The 19,551-nt window shown below is 40.9% G+C and overlaps 2 protein-coding genes across 14 annotated transcripts in view; both read right to left on the bottom strand.

The window, feature by feature from the left end:
- Positions 1-1,144: 1,144 nt before the first annotated feature.
- On the bottom strand, positions 1,145-5,065 carry tuba5 (tubulin alpha 5). The gene is made up of 5 exons (XM_060932231.1): positions 4,907-5,065; positions 2,947-3,169; positions 2,622-2,770; positions 1,835-2,515; positions 1,145-1,666 (listed from the first exon to the last, which is right to left on the bottom strand). The coding sequence occupies exons 1-5, from the start codon at positions 4,907-4,909 to the stop codon at positions 1,373-1,375; spliced, it is 1,350 nt and encodes a 449-aa protein (XP_060788214.1). The 5' UTR covers positions 4,910-5,065; the 3' UTR covers positions 1,145-1,372.
- A 1,530-nt stretch (positions 5,066-6,595) lies between these two features.
- LOC132893276 (kelch-like protein 12) overlaps positions 6,596-19,551 on the bottom strand; it is a 37,701-nt gene continuing 24,745 nt past the window's right edge. For 12 of the 13 annotated variants that reach the window (XM_060932218.1, XM_060932217.1, XM_060932219.1 and 9 more), the window contains 9 exons: positions 18,838-19,055; positions 17,596-17,745; positions 14,184-14,298; positions 13,353-13,459; positions 11,964-12,159; positions 9,635-9,793; positions 9,282-9,380; positions 9,003-9,189; positions 6,596-7,894 (listed from right to left, as the gene is read on the bottom strand). In XM_060932218.1, coding sequence (XP_060788201.1) covers positions 7,768-7,894; positions 9,003-9,189; positions 9,282-9,380; positions 9,635-9,793; positions 11,964-12,159; positions 13,353-13,459; positions 14,184-14,298; positions 17,596-17,745; positions 18,838-19,055 — 1,358 coding nt within the window. In that variant the 3' untranslated portion in view covers positions 6,596-7,767. The other variant, XM_060932227.1, reaches the window with a different exon arrangement.

The raw sequence follows: 19,551 nt of genomic DNA, 5'->3' as shown, positions 1-19,551 counted from the left end.
TGTTCATTCAGACACTCTTCATGGGGTATCAAGGACTCAAATGTGGGCTACAAAAACCTTGTCCGTACTATTCTCCTTGCCTGCTATAAACCTGTACTGTTTGTTCATACTAAGCAAGATGGTTTCATAAATAAGCATTCATAAACTCTTGCTTCTATCAACATGATGCAAAAATGAACCCGAGTTTGTCCAAACAGATGATTAAGTTCCACTACTCAACCATCCAGTTTTGATGCTCCTGCACCCACTGGAAAGCACTTTGGTTGTGGCCCATTTCACTGTTAATCATCCTCCTGAAGCCACCCTGTCCTGTATAGCTTCTCTCTCCTTACTTCAGACCAAACACATCTGTGTGATGGTAGTGTGATTAACAGACTCTTGATTAAAGCAGGTGTGATTAGCTAATAAAAAGTCCCATTGATGAGCTCAGTCAGATAGGTAGAGCAGACAAAGATGGAAAATGTGCTTGCTGATTTAAGGGGTGCATAGCAGGTGCTGGTAGAAATATTGTGATCCTTCCCATGTCCACAGAATAAAATGTTCTAGATACCCAGTCCTGGACTGAATACATTGGCTAGTGCTGCAGTTTTTTTTTTTGCACCAGACTGCTTGGTAAGCTGACCTAGAAGAGGTATTTTTCACTCCCTGACTCCAGTATTTGAAACATGTTGAAACATGTGCATGAGGAGTCTGGCTGGATGAATTTCTTTCTTGCTACCCACCAATGCCAGAGATTTGATATGCATCTACTGCATTTGTCCACAAAGTAATACATTTTGGGTGAGTTGGAAAGAATTGTAAACCAGGTCAACTACAAACCATGTGAAAGTTACAGAAAAAGAGGTAGATTCAGTCATTTATTTTTCCAAGGGTGTCCATGCTGGAAATTATTGAAGCTAATAACTTGTACAAAGACATACTATGGTCTCAATTTGTTCATAGTGACACCTTGGCCATACTCTTCAGTTATTTTACATGAATGTTCTGGGCTTAGCTAGTTAGTTAACATTAAGGTCTAACCTTCTCATTGTTATTTTTAAAAGACAAAGCTATGAAACCAACTAACCAAAGCTAGTCTTCGTTCTGAAACTACATGCAAGTTTCCAGATTCTAGTTTGTTTTATAAAAACCCACACTCCAGAGGTCATTAAAAGGGAATTTATTCAGAAACATTGCACAGTTGATGGAAACCCAGGTTTTACACAAACAAATAGAATGAGAACAAACTAGAACAGAATTAAACATACATAGGGGATTTAAAAAAAAAAAAAAATAAAATAAAAAAGACAGACATTAGCTCCCTTTCCTTTGGAATAAACTGTGGCAGCAAAGTAGCAAGAGGCAAGTGCTTCTTCCACTAGCCTCTTGGAGATTAATACTCTTCTCCTTCCTCCTCATCTTCAACAGACTCTGTGCCAACCTCTTCATAATCTTTTTCTAGAGCTGCAAGATCCTCTCTGGCCTCAGAGAACTCTCCCTCCTCCATGCCCTCACCCACATACCAGTGCACAAACGCACGCTTTGCATACATCAGGTCAAACTTGTGATCCAGACGTGCCCAGGCCTCAGCAATGGCTGTGGTGTTACTCAGCATGCATACAGCTCTCTGCACCTTCGCCAGGTCTCCTCCAGGAACAACTGTAGGTGGCTGGTAGTTGATGCCAACCTGGTGAGTGGAGAAAACACATTTAAAAGCAGGAAGTTAAATTAGGTGACCACTGTTTCCATCAACCACTATTATGGTGGCTTATAGAAAATGTTGAAAGTAACCAACTAAAATCCATTTAAAAAAAAAAAAAAAAAAAGGCAATACACCACACAGCCATGCCCTTACCTTAAATCCAGTTGGGCACCAGTCCACAAACTGGATGGAACGTTTGGTCTTGATGTTGGCAATGGCAGCATTCACATCTTTAGGCACCACATCTCCACGGTACAGCATACAGCACGCCATGTACTTGCCATGGCGTGGGTCACATTTCACCATCTGATTGGATGGCTCAAAGCAGGCACTTGTGATCTCAGCAACAGAAAGCTGCTCATGGTAGGCCTTCTCAGCTGAGATGATTGGCGAATATGTAACCAGGGGGAAGTGGATTCTGGGATATGGCACCAAGTTGGTCTGGAACTCTGTCAGGTCAACATTGAGAGCACCATCAAAGCGCAGGGACGCTGTAATGGAGGAGACGATCTGGCCAATGAGCCGGTTCAGGTTGGTGTATGTTGGCCTCTCTATGTCCAGGTTGCGACGGCAGATGTCATAGATTGCCTCGTTGTCCACCATGAAGGCACAGTCTGAGTGCTCCAGCGTGGTGTGTGTGGTGAGGATGGAGTTGTATGGCTCCACAACAGCAGTGGAAACCTGAGGTGCTGGGTAGATGGCAAACTCCAGCTTGGATTTCTTGCCATAGTCAACAGACAGGCGCTCCATCAGCAAGGAGGTGAAACCTGAACCAGTGCCTCCACCAAAACTGTGGAAGATCAGGAATCCTTGGAGCCCAGTACATTGGTCAGTCTATGAATAGAAAATGGAGAGGAAACAAAGGTCCTTGCATTCCAAAATTATTTACAACGATTGAAACCTACACATAGAAGTACTAATGGAGTTCTTCTGAACTTACCAATTTACGGACACGCTCCAGAACCATGTCAATGATCTCCTTGCCAACAGTGTAGTGTCCACGGGCATAGTTATTAGCTGCATCTTCCTTTCCAGAGATGAGCTGCTCTGGGTGGAAAAGCTGCCTGTAGGTGCCACTCCTCACCTCATCTGCAACAAGATGCATTGACAATCACAAGCCACCCTCTGCCTACACAATCACTTTGCAGGACAAGACAGAAAAACAATTCATTGCATTTAAATCACATGTTGATCCTTCCATTAAGTACATTTTATATTATAGGTTCTAAGTTCAGTTTCCTATGACACTGCTCATGCCAACTCACCAATAACTGCAGGCTCCAGATCCACAAACACCGCTCGTGGGACATGCTTCCCAGAGCCAGTCTCGCTGAAGAATGTGTTAAAGGAGTCATCGCCACCACCAATGGTCTTATCACTTGGCATATTGCCATCAGGCTGGATACCATGCTCTAAGCAGTACAATTCCCAGCATGCATTGCCAATCTGCACACCAGCCTGGCCCACATGGATAGAGATGCACTCACGCTGCACACACACAATGCAAGAGAGGGAAGAAAGTTAAAATGGCTGCTTACCCACCACAGTAGGCTCCAGGTCCACAAATATGGCCCTGGGTACATGGTGGTCTAAGCTGCTTGTATTGAAGGTGTTCTGACAGGAACAGGGGAATGATGTGGCTTCCTGTAGCACACCATCAGGTCCCATACCATGCTCCAGACAGAAGAGCTCCCACCACACATTACATATCTGAATGCCAGTTTGGCCTACATGGACCAAGATGGACTCTCACTGTAGGCCTAGAACAGCAGCAATCAAACTACACTGAAATCCAACTACATTCATTTAAGAACTCCTTCACCCCTCCCCCCACCTTAAGAATACGTCATCTTTATACCATCATTTAAGAGAAAGTCCCAGAAAACACATTTGCCATAAAAGCAAATATGTAATCTACAGCAACACAGAATGATTGGATTTTTGAAAATCTAAAGCTCTGACTCAATGAACAAAAATTCACAATTGCCCCTTTCATTTTAAACCCGGATGCAAAATCCTGCCTAGGAGCATATATTTGAAACAAGGAGGTACAATTCACTAGAGTCTAGACAAAGAACAGCCCCATCAATATAATTGAGATATAACAAGATGCTTTTCTGAACATAACTCAGACACGCTCTTTTACAAGTCTGATCACTGAACTCATAACCTTTTTTTTTTTTTAGGGGCATGGTTGAAGCTGGCCTGAAATACAGGATTGAACCAAAATTTAGCATTTTCCTATTCAAGCCACAAAATATACACCACCTTTACTTAAGAGATTATGCAGTACAAAACTGTCACTGTCGGTAGAGAGAAGAGCAACTTGGTTACTATGAAAACATACAAAGGGATACTTGTACTTTTAGAGTTCAAATCAAGATTTGGACCACAATAGAGCCTGTAAGAGTCACTTGAGGAACCGGAGTCACGTGTAGATCTAAAAGTAAGGAAAGCATGCGTGTGAAATGAAGCACACAAAATGAAGGACGGAGGTGAAGGAGCGCGTGGCGCGCGCGCGCACACCCCTCGTGCATTAAAGCTACACTTCTAAATGATCGATTTTTTGGGGGGAAAAAAAAACCCCGGCGTTGACAAAAACGTATATCGTATTCTCATTTACGTGCCAATATTGTGTAGATTTAAGCTCATTTCAAACGACGCTGAAGTAGCCCTGGGTCAAAGTCTGAGTTCCGTTTCTCTTGTAACTTCACGAACAAGGAAACGGTTCTGACGTTCATTTAAAATGGGTGACAGGAAGGGAGTCGGCAAAAAGAGACAACCCAGATCTCAATTACTAAGAAAAGTTCAACTTAACAAGCTTGACACGAACTTCTGTTCTTTCTCCTAGGTTTTCTTCCTCCCATCCCCCATCCCCTTAGTGAAAGGGCCTCAGACATTCCGCCGATTCCTTCAGTGCACCATTATACAACTCACAAGGACCGAGTAAATACGTGGAGAAAAAAGTCCCACAAATTTGTTAAGACTTCAGCATTGTGTACCTATTCGATGTTATAACATCAAATTAAGACTCCTATAAACATGTATAAGCTTATTTCAAGAAAAACAGGAACACAAAATCAAAGTAAAACGTCACATCTTACCGTCGCGTGCGGGAATTTTGGCCTTAGCTAAAGGCTAACGAAATACTCTTGGCGCCTTTTCCGCCTCAGACTAACAGTTAAGTATTTAAACAATAAATTACCACTAGAAGGAAAAACTTACCATTTTGATTAAATCGTGAACAAAATCTTTCGAAAACGAGAAGAAAGTAAAATTTCAACGCGAATTTTGCGTTAAAAAGAGAATGTGTGAGAGTATCGTGGCTCCGTTGACTGCAGACGCGCTACGTGTCTCCGCCAACACAGCAATATGAAGAGCAGCGCGCGCGCATTCAGCCTTTATGCTCCGCGCGCAGATAAACTCCTCCTGCGCATGCGCGTTATTGAGGATTGAAGAAAAAAAAAATCCGACCTGCTATTGGTTTAGGCACAACATTATTGTTTTAAACAGGAAATTTACACACAATTTCGCAATGCTTTTCCAAAACAGATAATAAAATACACTGATACATATTATTACGCATAACTGAACAACGGTTTAACGTTTATATTAATGTTTTGCTCAAATCTTTTGGCACTTTGTAGAGAAAAGGGGCGGTTCTTTATGAATTTCAAATTTCCTTTGCACTCAGACAGGTGTTTACTTTTCAAACGAGCCTATCAAAAGCGCTGCTGACACTGAACAATGAAGCTAGAGGAAAAAATGTACACCTGACCATCACACCCATATGTGGTTCTTCACCCAAACTGGTGCCACCAAGCTGGAAGCACACAGTTGTCTAGGATGTCTCTGTATGCTGTAGCATTACAGTTTTCCTTCACTGGAGCTGAGGGCCAAACATGTTCCAGCATGTGTGTGTATACACAAAGTGAAGTCCATGAAGAACAAGGTATGCAAGAATTTGAGTGGCCTGCACAGAGCCCTGACACCAATCCCACTGACATTTTTGAGATGAACTGGAACACCGACTTGCAAGGCACAGTGTTTCAATTGCTCTTACGGCTGAATGGACAAATTCCCACAGCAACGTTCCAAAAATCTAGTAGAAAGGCCTCTCAGTAGAATCAGGACTGCATCTAGAATGGGACAGTTTCAGAGATTAACTATAAAATTAAAAATAGAATGTCACTTGCAGGAAAAAAGATTAACTTTTTTTTTAGTCATCCTGTCCTAATCTTGTTTTTGTGCAATTAAAAGCTCTCAAGAATGTACATGTTCCAGACAGAGTGGAAGACCTTCCTTTAAAGTAGCGACTTATTAGCAGTAAACATAGAGCATCTGTATGTTTTTGGCTGGGCATCATCCCACATACCCTTTCTCAACCATCAGAAATGGGGGGAGACTGGAATTCATTCATTTCAATGAGGTTCGAACTTGTGCAAGTTAGCACTTATGTGACGTGGACATTTCAGGATTGTTTTACCAACATGAGGCTGTTCAGTGCCAGAATGTCTTGTCACCTCAGACTGATGGAACCAACAATTCCATCCTGATGTGCTGGGTGATGACCCTGTGGATCCCCGTCAATCTCTGCATAAACGTATGGAATAACTCTAATACTTGGTCAACAGGCACAGGTGAAGGCAGTGGTGAGAAATCCTTCACAGTAGAAAAAAAATTATTAAACTTTGATCTTGCTTCTCTTTTAGCTAAATTACTAATCTACTGTCAAGTGTGTTTGCAAAGTTTAACAGGGATGTGGTGCATCTCAAACAATTTAGGCTGTTTCATAAACAGTCAAGGACTAACACACTGTCACTCTCACTTCCTGTTTCAACAGGAAATACATCAACATATACAATCTAATTATGGCTCTCATGCAATTCCATGGGGATTTGAATGAGACCAAAGTGATGTGCATACATTTTATTACACTTGGTGGCAAGTTATTCAACTTACAGTTATGTTAGTCTTGGCACTGTACATATTGCAAAACATTACAACAACATGTCATTGGTCACTCATGAAAATGAGCATATATATGTTCATACTAATACAAATAATTAACAGATATTCATGATCTGTGTAACAAACATTTAAGTAAATCCACACATTCATTCAGATTCACATTTAAAAGCACTTCATGTGGAGGAAAGGGAAAAAAACAATACACAGTACATACATGAATGTTCACTGTATGGCAATCCCAAGGATTTAAAGGTACACCAAGTAACTCCCCCCCCACACACGCCTTTCAGTCATTTTATCAACAAAGCTGGTTGCATAACTATGGAAAAAGCTTGAAACCTCCTTGATTTATAAAAACACACACGCCACACTTCTAGTAGTGTTAATATTTTCTTAACATTTGTTCGCTTCTACTTACTGTACCTTTAAAACATGAGGCAAGGTGTAGAGTAGTTACGGTACTTCTCTTAGTAGAGGCTGGGAGACCAAGAAAGCAGGAAAGGACAGTGAAGACCTTGGTGTCAACAAGGACACCTTTGTACATTGTTCAATTCCAGTCAGAAGTAGTGATGTCTTCCTTTACAATCCTAACAGGTCCGTATTTTCAATCACACCTTGTATTCCTACATAGCAAAGCCAGGAGGCCTGTGGTGTGATATGTTGAAATATTTGCCCATAAGGGCTATAAGGTATAAAAGCAGCAACTGCTGAAGTACACATTCGTGTTCTTCTGCATTTTTAGTCTTTAACACATCAGTAGTTTAAAATATTGCACTTTATAGATTTAATCCGCATGAACCTCACAGATAACCTCAGACATCACAGAACCAGAGGGTAATGGATGGAGAGTGCAGACATTTTGGCAGACAACACAGTGTGCCCATCACAAACATGGAAACACATCCAAAGTCTGAAGTTAAAATTACAGCATAGTAATGAAGAAAGGGGTGTTCGTGTGATCTGGGTTTCCAGGTTGCTTTCCTCTTCCATGCTAATACATGTGGCACATAGTCATGGCAACATAGTAGATCAGTCACGGGCGTTAGCTGCCAATCAATACTCCAAAAACCGATCCCAGTGAGTCTTTGCCTGTTTAATGTCTGGCAGCCATGTTTTCATTTCTCTCGAAGGACACAAACCCCTGCATCACAGCGCTGTGTAGCCATGGAGGTCACTACCTCCCAGCTGTCCAGTACAGGGTCGTAACACTCAATACTGCTGAGCAGGGAGTTGCCATCATATCTGTCAATGGGGTTGAGCAAAGATAATGCAAGTGATGTTTGGTTTGACTGTACTTGTATGATAAGAATAAAATGAAAATTATATGGACCATGTGCCATACAATTCCCTGTGAACAGCTGTTACTTCTAGAACTTATAACATTAGAAAGAGTGCATTAATACACTAAGTAACTTTAAAAACGCACATTGATAAAACTTGCTGAATTCGTGCTGAGTTTATCTCAAGAAGAAAAGTAATATATCACAATGGAAAAATAACTTCGTTCCGCCCGAATAAGTTCCAAATCTGTGCTCAAATCAGAATTTAAGGGAGTTGTACTCAATAACGTACAGTATGACTCGGGTAGTCAATGACATGGACAGGCTTTAATTTTCAAACAAATTTTGCATACACTGTACACACACAATCTTGCCTATAAATACCCGGGGGAAATGATGGGAAAATTGTCATTATTGAAGATGCCACGCCTAAGCCAAAATCAACGTGAACAGGCCATCGGGATGTTGCGTGCCGGAAGTACACAGACAGAGGTCGCCCGGCACTTCGGTGTTCATCATTTGACCATTTCCCGTTTGAGTCAGCGTTACAGACAGACAGGGAGCACCAGGGATCGTCCACGCCCTGGTCAGCCTCGAGTCACGACGCCAGTTCAGGATCAGCACATCAGGCTAGCTCACCTCCGTGACAGATTCCTGACACCCTCAGTCACTGCTGCTGAGACCCCTGGACGACACAGACCCAGAATCTCCAGCATGACGGTCCGAACATGGACCAACTGTCACTTTGAATTTTTTTATTGTGAATTAATTCTTGAGTTTGACAATAAATGTCCTTTATCGATGTTTCAAGATGTGTGTGCATTACATACAATATCATAAATTTCAAATATATGCATGGATCTAAAGTGATATCGTGTTGAATTCCATTGTGCGTTTTTAAAGTTAGTATATAAACGTGTAATTTGAATTATAGTCAGGGTTTCTGTCAGAGCTGCATTACCTACTGTATTGTGTGTGGACTGTTGGTCTACTAGAACTCTACTATTGTGCATTGCACCCTATGCTTTCAGAAATTGGGCATAAAGAAACAAACTAATCATTAATTTTACCCTGCAATGGCGTATAGTCGACCTCTAAGCACGGTGGCTCCAACATAGCAGCGTGGAGTGGTCATGGGTGCCACAGTAGTCCAATAGTCTGTCCGGATATTGTACACCTCTACAGAGGACAGGTGAGCCGTGCCATCAAACCCTCCAACTACGTAAATGTGGTCATTTAGTAGAGCCACCCCTGCACCTGCAACACAAAATGCAATACAAAAGATCAAGAAAAAAGTGTCAGATATTATAGCAAATAAAAAAAAACGTTAGTATGTTGCAAAAGCTAACCTGAACGTTTGTTGGCCATGGGAGTCACGCTGGTCCAGTGGCCTGTGTGTGGGTCATAGCGTTCCACCGAATTAAGGATGTTCAAACCATCATAACCACCTGTTATGACATAACAGCAATGTCATTCTTAAATAGTGTACATACAATTTCTGTATTGTGTGCGCGCACCCAAGAATCAAAATGTAACCCTTAAGCACAACAATATGCAACTTTTTCATACTCCTGATGTTGAGGTCTTCAGTTAATGGAAGAGATGCCTTTTACTTTTCCCATTATATTGTTAACGACATGCCAGTTTGATGTGTACAAGATTTGCTAAGATCGAACTTCTCCACTGTGAACATGCCACATACCCAAGCAGTAGATGAGTCCACTGGCCACTACAAGCCCAGCTCCCTCTCTGGCTGTCTGCATATCCCCCAGCATGCTCCACTGATCAATGTTTGGGTCATATCTCTCCATGCTGGTGTGCCGCCGACTGCCATCAAAACCCCCAGCCACATAGATCATATCTGAAAAGGAAACATGAACTCCGTCAGTTTATATCGTCTTATTATGACTTTGAAGAGCAGTGACGGTACATACTATCGTTTAATGATTTTCCAGACAAAAGCAAACAAACGTTTATTGCTTTGAGTTACCTGGAATGGGGCATAATACTCAACTAATTATAAAAATGCATATATACACATCAAAGTGCATATTCTGGACCAATTCCTTTTTTTTTTTAAATATGAAAGTATGTCCCTTTACACACTCATCCAGAAGGGTAATTTTGCACAAGGCCATCTGTCTACAGCAGAAAAAAAAACAAAAACAAAACGCGTCTGGAAAAATCCCAAGGGAGTCTGGAGCCAGATACGTGACGTTACCTGCGGAAGCGCCAGCAGGCTGCGCAAGCTTGCACAGTTTCAGTGCACAACCTGTGTAGACCAAGCGCTCCCATTTCTCTCTCATTGCCCGGTCTTTTGGGAAACGATGACTAATCCCATCGAGATTGGTGTTGCTACATCCTCCTACGATACATCGGTCAACCATTTTAATAATTACGTGATAACGTTGAAGAAATTTGCAGAAAACCGCCAGGTCATTTTCTCATAAACAAACCAGTGCTGACGTAGGATTCATACGGAGGTGTCCCGCACGCGATGTCACGAAAATCAATGTTTCCCGGGAAATCCAAATGCCAAGTTTTTTCAGAGGCGGACCAATTCGCCTCAAATGGCTCGATTTCAACTGGATTTTTCTGGTAATGTGCAAGGAAAAAAAAATTGCACAAAATGCAAAATGTGACAGATATTTTACCAAAGTTTAATATAAAATAGGAGAATTACATTGATCTTGCTCCTGAATTTACCCGTGATATGCACTTTAAAGGAATATGCCACCCCCAAATGAAATTGAGTCAGTCCCTGCAGTCCCTAGAGTTGGATGAGTGAGCCAAAGCGTTTTGTAGCCGACCCAGCCATTGTCCTGATCTGGAAACGTCCCGGTTAGCTTTAGCTTAGCGTAGTCGCTGTAATCCGGCGTGTCCAGCCAGCCTTGTCGTTGCAAAAGTGAATCAAATAACTCAAGATTTGTTATAATTATTTCTCATGACCTGTACATTCACATCGAGTACACATATCAATGCAAATTAACACGAAGGGATTTACTAGACCAATTTATATATGGAACTATTTTCGGCCACAGCACAGGCAAAGCACCGCTGCAGGCGCAAAGACACCACGCAGCACCACAACTTCCGTCAATACACCAGTGTTACCAGGGAAACTAGGGTTTTCAGGTGCTGCGTGGTGTCTTTGCGCCTGCAGCGGTGCTTTGCCTGTGCTGTGGCTAAAAATAGTTCCATATATAAATTGGTTTAGTAAATCCCTTCGTGTTAATTTGCATTGATATGTGTACTCGATGTGAATGTACATGTCATGAGAAATAATTATAAAAAATCTTGAGTTATTTGATTCACTTTTGCAACGACAATGCTAGCTGGACACGCCGGATTACAGCGACTACGCTAAGCTAAAGCTAACCAGGACGTTTCCAGATCAGGACAATGGCTGGGTCGGCTACAAAACGCTTTGGCTCACTCATCCAACTCTAGGGACTGCAGGGACTGACTCAATTTCATTTGGGGGTGGCGTATTCCTTTAACCCTATTCCCAGAAAAGTTGGGATATTTTCCAAAATGGAATAAAAACAAAAATCTGTGATGTTAATTCATGTGTTTACAAAATACAATTAATTTGGTCAGTAAAACTATTGAAAATCTTTTTTTGTACTTTTGTCACTTAAAGGTTCATGTGAATTAACAAAATCACAGATTTAAATTTTTATTGCATTTTGGAAACTAGCCCAACTTTTCTGGAAATGGGGTTAGTATATATGCTTCATTAAAATCCTTCTAAGATGTTGCGAGACATCCCCAAGTTTTTTTTTTTATAAAAAGCAAAAGATGGTTTCTGTCATAGATACACCATGTAAAAATGTTCTGGGCAATCTCTAGTCTTAGAACATTCCATGAGGCAATGAGCAACTCACAAAACATGTTTGATCAGTATCTCGAACTGCTAGATCGACAAACAAATTTGAACTTGTTTCAGTTTTACACTGTATTATGACTGCACTTACTGCAACTTGTATTTTTGAAATGGTTTCTTAAGAGAGAATGAAACATTGCTGCACCTCCTAGCGTAGTTGCTCCTGCCAGGCCTCGTCGAACATTCATTGTGGCGACAGTGTACCAAACTCCATCTTCATCTGCTGTGTAGTCCAAACACTCGACTGAACTGAGACGTGACCGACCGTCATAGCCTCCAATCACATACACACGGTCATTGAGGGCAACAGTGGCAACATAACGCCGTTTTCGTGCAATGTTCTGGAATGTTCAGGGGGGAGAATGTTTGAATTGAGTTTATAATTGTAAAATGATTTAGAACAATATATTTTAACTTTTATTCACAAACAGTAAAAGGTGCTGCTAGGATGTAGGACACTTAGCCATTCTGTACAGCACAATAAGAGAAATAAAGCATGGTATAAGAGTAATTTGTTAATTACTGCTGAACCAATTTTCTGTTTTACCAAGCGATATTAAAGATACAAATACCCAATGTAAGAACACCTTTTGCTTTCCTTCAGGGGATCCATCAGAGAGATTGTGGTCTGATTTTTTTTTTTAAAGTCTGTATTACGAACACTGCACTTTTGGACTTCACTAGTGCATTTGCCTTGTGAGCCTGTGTTCCTGAGATAACAATTAGCTGTAGTCAGAGAGGCACTCCGAATTCATAGCACTGTAATTTTTCCAATTAAAAAAAAAGCTACAAAATACAGCCCATTTTATGGAGGACTGTTGCAATCCCATCATCTCAAGTTTATTCTCTGGTCTACACGTTCCATAATGTCAAAGTGTATTGTGAGATATGGAAGGTTTCTCTGATAACATTTTTCTTTTTACCTCTCCCTCCCCCAGACCTTGAACAGTCCAGAAACTCAGGAAACGCAGCACACAGAGCAATGAAAAGATAATAGTGGATCGTATGACCACAGCTCCGCCCTCTGGCATGCATTTCCCATGTGGAGAAACACAGCATGGAATGTTTTAAAGCGTGCCTATGGTTTTATGATACCTGTAATGGTTTAACTCACATTCACGGTGAGGTCCATAAGTATGTGGACAGTGACACAATTTTCATTATTTTGCCTCTGTACACCACCGCAATGGATTTAAAACAAAGCAATCAAGATGTGACTGAAGTGTAGGCTTTCAACTTTAATTTAAGGGGTTTAACAACCAAAAAAAGCATTAAAAATTGAGGAATTATAGCCATTTATTTTTTTTTTTACATAGTCCTTTTTTTCGGTCACTGTCCAAATACTTATGGACCCAACTGTATACATCTTGGCATGTTTTAAATCTCCTTATGTCTATTCAACTTGTAGTGCCACATCAAAAACCCTTGAACAAAATGGGCTCCACTTGTGACAGTTTACAATTTAAAAAAAAAAAATTAACAATCATGTCTTGCAATGGATATAAACAGTAAACACTCCTAAACAACCACTCACAGGTAGAAAACTCCACTCCTGGGTTTTGGGATCATATTTCTCCACAACGTCAATGGGTGACTGCTGACTGCCAAACCCACCGATCACCAACAGCACTTCTTTGGCACCTGAAACCAATTAATTTAACTTAGTTTCAGGAAAACTGTTTGGGTCTGACTACATCAGGGCTTGTGCTCCATTTGCTATGAATTTTTTTTACACATCAAAAACATACCCCCAAAACACACTATATGGCCAAAAGTATGTGGACACCTGACCATCACACCCATGTTTGCTTCTTGAACATTCCACTCCAGATTTAGTCCCCTTTGCCATCATCATAACCTCCACTTTTCTGGGAAGGCTTTCCAATACACTTTAAAGCATGCCTGTGGGAATTTGTGCTCATTCAGCCACAAGAGCATTAGTGAGCATGGGTGTTGATGTTGGACAAGAAGGTCTGGAGTGCAGTTGGGGTTCCAATTCATCCCAAAAATATTCAGTGGGGTTGAAGTCAGGGCTCTGTACAGGTCATTTAAGTTGTTCTACACCAATATTGGCAAACCATGTCTTTCTGGACCTTGCTTTGTGCACAGGGGCATTGTGATGCTTGATCATGTTTGGGCTAGGCCCATTAGTTCCAGTGAAGGAAAATCTAAATGTTACAATATACAAAGATATTCTATACAATTGTCTTTTTAACTTCGTGGCAACAGTTTGGGGAGGAACCACATATGGGCATGATGGTCAGGCATCCACAAATATTTGACCAAATAGTGTAAATACAAGTTTACTTCTGCTTTTACAAGAAACTCCCTGTTGAATGATGCAGAGCTGTGTGTAGAAGCAGACCTAGTCTGGGTTGTGTTCGAGGCCCCTGCATCTCACTGCGTAGCTCAGGCCTCAGGTGAAACTTCTTTGCTTCATCCACAAGGTCTCGGCAGGCTAGGCTACAACGAATAAGAGGCTGGGGGGGGGGGAGAAAGACACACTGCAATGACAAAACCACTCATAGCTAATCATACAACAGGTCATATTGTCGTTGTAGAGTGTAGCGCGGTATCCTTAAGGCATATTTTAGTACCATTTCAAAGCCAGGTGAATGTAATTGTAATTTTGCAAACTAATGCCACGATAACAAATATAAATAAATATAAAACACTTTTCAAAATAACTCATCCATAAGAAAAACTGCTCTCCATAGAGGTGGTGTTGCTGGAAACAAGAGCATGTGCTGTTCCTCCAGTATCTCTATAAATGCTAGCGGATGCTGGACATCAGATACTTACTAAAGCCTTTAATTTATGAAATGAAAATTTCGGCCATTTTTCAGGACATGAAGGTATCAGGTCATTGGGAGGGGAGATCACACTTTGCCCACCTCTCACCATTGTACAAGGTGCTGCTAATATTTTTACTATTAACACTCTCTTAGGAATGTGTACTATTTATGGGCTCTTACCAGGGACCAATAGACTAATAACCCCTTTCCACTGCCTGGTGTAGGTACCGCCTGTCTCGTCTTTCAGGACTACAATTCCCATCACCAGCTTCCGCGTTGACTATGTCACGCCTGGGTGGGATCACCTACGTCACATCCTCTGTGAAGTCAAAAGTAACTGAACATGTTTCCGCTCTTCCTCTTTTCCATCTGGACCAGCCGTCTGCAGGCACAAAGAGATCCGCTCCGCCGAGCAAACCCAGATAAAGACGTCTTTCTGGCAAGAATCAGAATTTAGCGCCTTTCTTACCTTTGGCCACGGTAAACTCTAGAATCACGCGATTTTGATTCAGATTGAGATATAACCGGTTTCATTTGTTCCTTATAAGTACGTACGACTGCAGCCCAAGCAGTTAATTTAGAGTTAGAAGCGACCGGCTTCCTTCTAACAAAGCACTGTGCACATTGTTTGATCAGAGACTTCTTTTCATCACGAGCGACCACGTGTCGGACCAAAAAATTCTCTGCGCTTCACGGAGGCCTCCACAACTGTGAAACTCCAAAAGTCTGGGAACATCTCATAATCTTGCGCAGAGGCGAGATACTGAAGTAAGATTGACATTTTTGGGCAAGCTAGTCTTAGGAATCAGCTTTATTGAGTAGTGTGAATTTAAACTCAGGAACTGTAAGTGTGCACACTGATTTTTGTGTTCCATAATTGTTCTATGTTCTCTCAGTTGTTTGTTTAATAGATAGGTTTTGCATGCTCTCTATTCCTTTCTAACACTTTTAATTTGAGTATTACACATGTTTTGACCTCATCAAGATTTCAGTGAATTTAGTAATGTTATGAGCTAGTGGGTTAGCTACAAGCTAACTCTTTTGTTCTACTTAGGAACACGTGGTGACCCCTCCTCCATACACACATATCTTAGTTAGCAACCAAAGCTAACTCTTTTGTTCTACTTAGAAACACGTGGTCACCTCCCCCCACAACACAAACACACTTTAGATAACATTCCAAGCCCTGATTCAATTCAAACCCACATATATCAATGACGACCATTTGAATGTATTTCAACTGCTAACATTACATTTTTTTTTTTATCACACACACACACACACACACCTTAGCTAGCATCCCACGCTAACCTTTTGTTTAAGCCATAAGGCCTCTCACACGCACACCTTTTGTTCTTAACTCCACGAGGTAGAATTCTTTGGCCTTAGCTAGCAACACAAGGCTAATCTTTGTCTCCACACGTGGCCACACACACACACACACACACAAGCTCATCAAGTATATGACCATATCATATTTGTATATAATGATTCCAACTGCTATTATTCATTTTTATCTTTGTTATAATAAATTCAATTATTATTGAAACTGTGTGTTTATTTGTTGTACCGATATTTTTGAAGCCATCCAATCTCAAAAGAATTCCAAGGTGCATACGAGTTATGTAATACGGCAAGTGATCATAATAATTTGGAATATACCATAATTTAGCGGTTTGGTAATTTATTATTAAGCACCAAAATTAATGGTATTATTTAATGAGTGATTTAATGAGACTGATTTAATGAGATTGATCACTTAATTACCAATTGCACCTACACTGGTACCAGCTCAGCTCGACTCTACTCGCCTTTTTTTGGTTTTCCATCGAGCCAAAGTTGTGGACATTACCTGGTAACTGGTACTTTTTTTTCCCTATCACCTCTGTCAAGGTTCTAAGCAAGCTGAGGTGATACCAAAAAGTGAACACTGCGGACTACTGATTAGTCAGAGAGAATCATCACTGCATCATCAATGTGCGAGGTGCACAAGTCTTGCACAAACCATCCGTTTTTAAATAGCATTATATTTATTTATTATGCTTCACTGACGTGTGCATTCACTGCTCATGTGTATGTTTGCGTGTGTGCATGCAAAATGAGGTCATTTTATTTGGGGAAAGTTTTGCGACAGGTAACTCATTTAAAATTAGCGATCATGTATTGATCTTTTTCCTTTTCAGAAAAAAAAGTAATGGGTTGTGTCATGGGTTGACAGAGGTTTTGCAATAAATCAAACATTAAGGTACGGCATTACTCGGACTGAAGCAGGATTCTATCTATCTTACAAATATTTAGGGTCTAAAATGTTTTCTTATGAAGGCAGGTATGGGACTTGCTTTAACATGTTTGCTGACTACAGAGATCAGAAGCAGAGTGCACGTACACACATCGGTCTTACTAACAAAGGAGTAGGCAGAATATCAGTATAGGGTGGCCAATTTTGGTAACATGCAGCAAAACTTTCCCCAAATAAAACATGCTGAGCAGGCACATGAACCCAGCTTCTCAGAGTGAAAGCCCAGTGCTCCAACTATTATACTATTGTAACATGTATAGTGCAGCTTTTTTTCCCCTGCTTGTAAACCAGTGGCATTTTTCATGCCACGATGATTTTTATGCCTTTTTTGTTTGCTTAATAATACGTGTTATAAAGGTGAAGAATTGAGGCAGCTTCAGCTCAACAAAACACCGTTTCATGGACACACACAAACATGCATGAGTGATAGTAGTAAAAATAATAATAGAAAATCCCACATACAAACAAACTTTGGAAATAATAATAATGTTCCTGTGTGTACCATGTTGAAGATGACATCACTGTAGTTTTATGCGGTGTTGCTATGACGACCAGCTGTAGTTGAAAATGAACTGCTGATACCAAAAGAGAGTCGAGGCAGTACCATGCAATGGATAAGTGCCATAAGAGGCTTAAATGTGAGGAACTAGTGGAGACGAGTAAAACATAGTAGAGGATCTGACCTCGGAGTCAATGACGTCAGTGATGTAGCGTGGCGTGAGCAGAGGCATGCGCACATACTCCAGCATGTCCGCCAGGTATGGCTCTCGTTCCTTCCTGTTGTGTTTTACCCAATTTAGCACGGCCTCAAACACTGGCTCCTCAGAGTCCACCTAACATGCACACACCCACAAAACATATTAAAATAAAATGTACCAACACCACTGAGAGAAATATTCGAAAAACACTGGCAAAATGTTACTGAGTAGACCTTGAAGATATTTACGGAATGTGGAAATGACAAAAGGTCAGACTTTTTGTAAGTAAGCTCAAACACAAGGCAGTACAGAGCTGAAAAACCCACATGACTGCTTTACACCTAACTTTCCAGTGAAATAATAAAAATTGCATACTAGGATGTTTAAGTATTTTTAAGTCTCATGTTTTCAGGCTGTCCAATATACACAGTAATTTTAGCAACGATAGGGGGAAAAACATATGCATATTTTGGACCAAGTTTGAAGGCTATAAATCGCATCAAAGTGGTTCCAATTATGTTTTCATCACAGGGAAGAGGACAGTATTAAGAGAAAGAAATTTTCAGTCAAATAGGGTAGCACTAGGGGGGGAATTAAGGAGATTTACAACATGCGTACACTTGAATTTCATGCTAGAATTTCTATTTTTTTAAAATCACACAAACAGACAGATTCAAACTTGTGGACTCCCTCCACCACATCACACTGTTAAACTGGCTATCTTGTGTGTGGGGAGGGTGGGGGTGTTTTAATGCAGCAAGCATGTGCCAGCTCATATGGTGTCTCAACCATCGATCATAATTGTTGTCATAAACCGTACAGCTTCAGAACAGATAATGAACAATACCACTCGTGGATTTTAACCTACTCTTTCTACAATCTGCCAGTAACACATTTATTTAGTGTCTCAAGGTCATGTTTAGACTTCTGATCTACAAACCACTGGTATTCACGATGACACAAGGCCCAAGGCTGTTCCTGGATCAGCTGTACTTAAAGACATTTAACAATGGGCCACTGAGCCAGAAAGGTGGTCCTTCCCTTAACAACATAAGCAACGAGTTAACAATTAATGTGTAGGCCAAATGGAAGAAGTGCATATTTAAGGAGGTATATTTACGAAGAATTTTTAAATGGTGCAGTGGTTCGATTCATGAGTTCATAATGAATCAGCAATAACTTGTCATGGCTAATCCAAGGGCAGAGATGTTGTTGAATATGCCCTACCTGAATCTCATCACATTTAATGAGCTTTTCCACTTCGCTCTGACTGAGGAGCATGAACTCTTCATGTTGCACCACCTCGGAAAAGTGCTTCTGAGAGAAAAGCTCTGCTGCCTGCATCAGGTCCACGCAGTTATGCGTCTCTGCAAAGTCTCGGATGCCAAGACAGTTGGATGGGTCTAGCTGACTGTTGAGAAAATCACAGCAAGCTCTCTTCACACCTGAAGGAAGGAAGAAAAAAAAGGACACGGGGGGGGGAGAATGAAACAGAAAAGTGAGAAAAGGAAATCACAAAAAAATTGGAAAAAAAGAAAATAAGGAGGACAGAAATGTTTTATTCTTAGGTACGGCCTATGACTATTTGACTGTTTACTAATTCATACGTAGTGTTCAATTACTGCCAGGCATAAGTATTTGAATACAAATAACCACAAGCATGTCCAAAAGTTCTACTCTAGACCCGGCAAGGAAAACCAAGGAAAATCAGAGCCCACAACATAATGTACCCAGGCTGGCAGCATATCAAAATAAAACAAATGCATCATTCACTGTGTGCAGTACTTACACAAGTAATCTTGTGGGGCCTTTCCAAGAGAACACAAATCAGCAGGCAAGGGCTTGTGCCAAATGCTCTTAAATTTACCACAGGCAAATATCTCATCGCCACTTCTTTATACTTGTAGCAACTATTATTTTTTATACACATATAAAATATCT

Source organism: Neoarius graeffei, chromosome 10 (genome assembly GCF_027579695.1).
Source record: "Neoarius graeffei isolate fNeoGra1 chromosome 10, fNeoGra1.pri, whole genome shotgun sequence".
Taxonomy (NCBI): Eukaryota; Metazoa; Chordata; class Actinopteri; order Siluriformes; family Ariidae; genus Neoarius; species Neoarius graeffei.
This window is presented reverse-complemented; position numbering and strand designations above follow the sequence as displayed.

Coding starts and splice junctions, on each gene's coding strand:
- tuba5 (XM_060932231.1), bottom strand. Junction 2,771..2,946: donor TCTGGAGCCTGCAGTTATTG/GTGAGTTGGCAT, acceptor ATCTTGTTGCAG/ATGAGGTGAGGAGTGGCACC. Junction 2,516..2,621: donor TGGAGCGTGTCCGTAAATTG/GTAAGTTCAGAA, acceptor TTCTATTCATAG/ACTGACCAATGTACTGGGCT.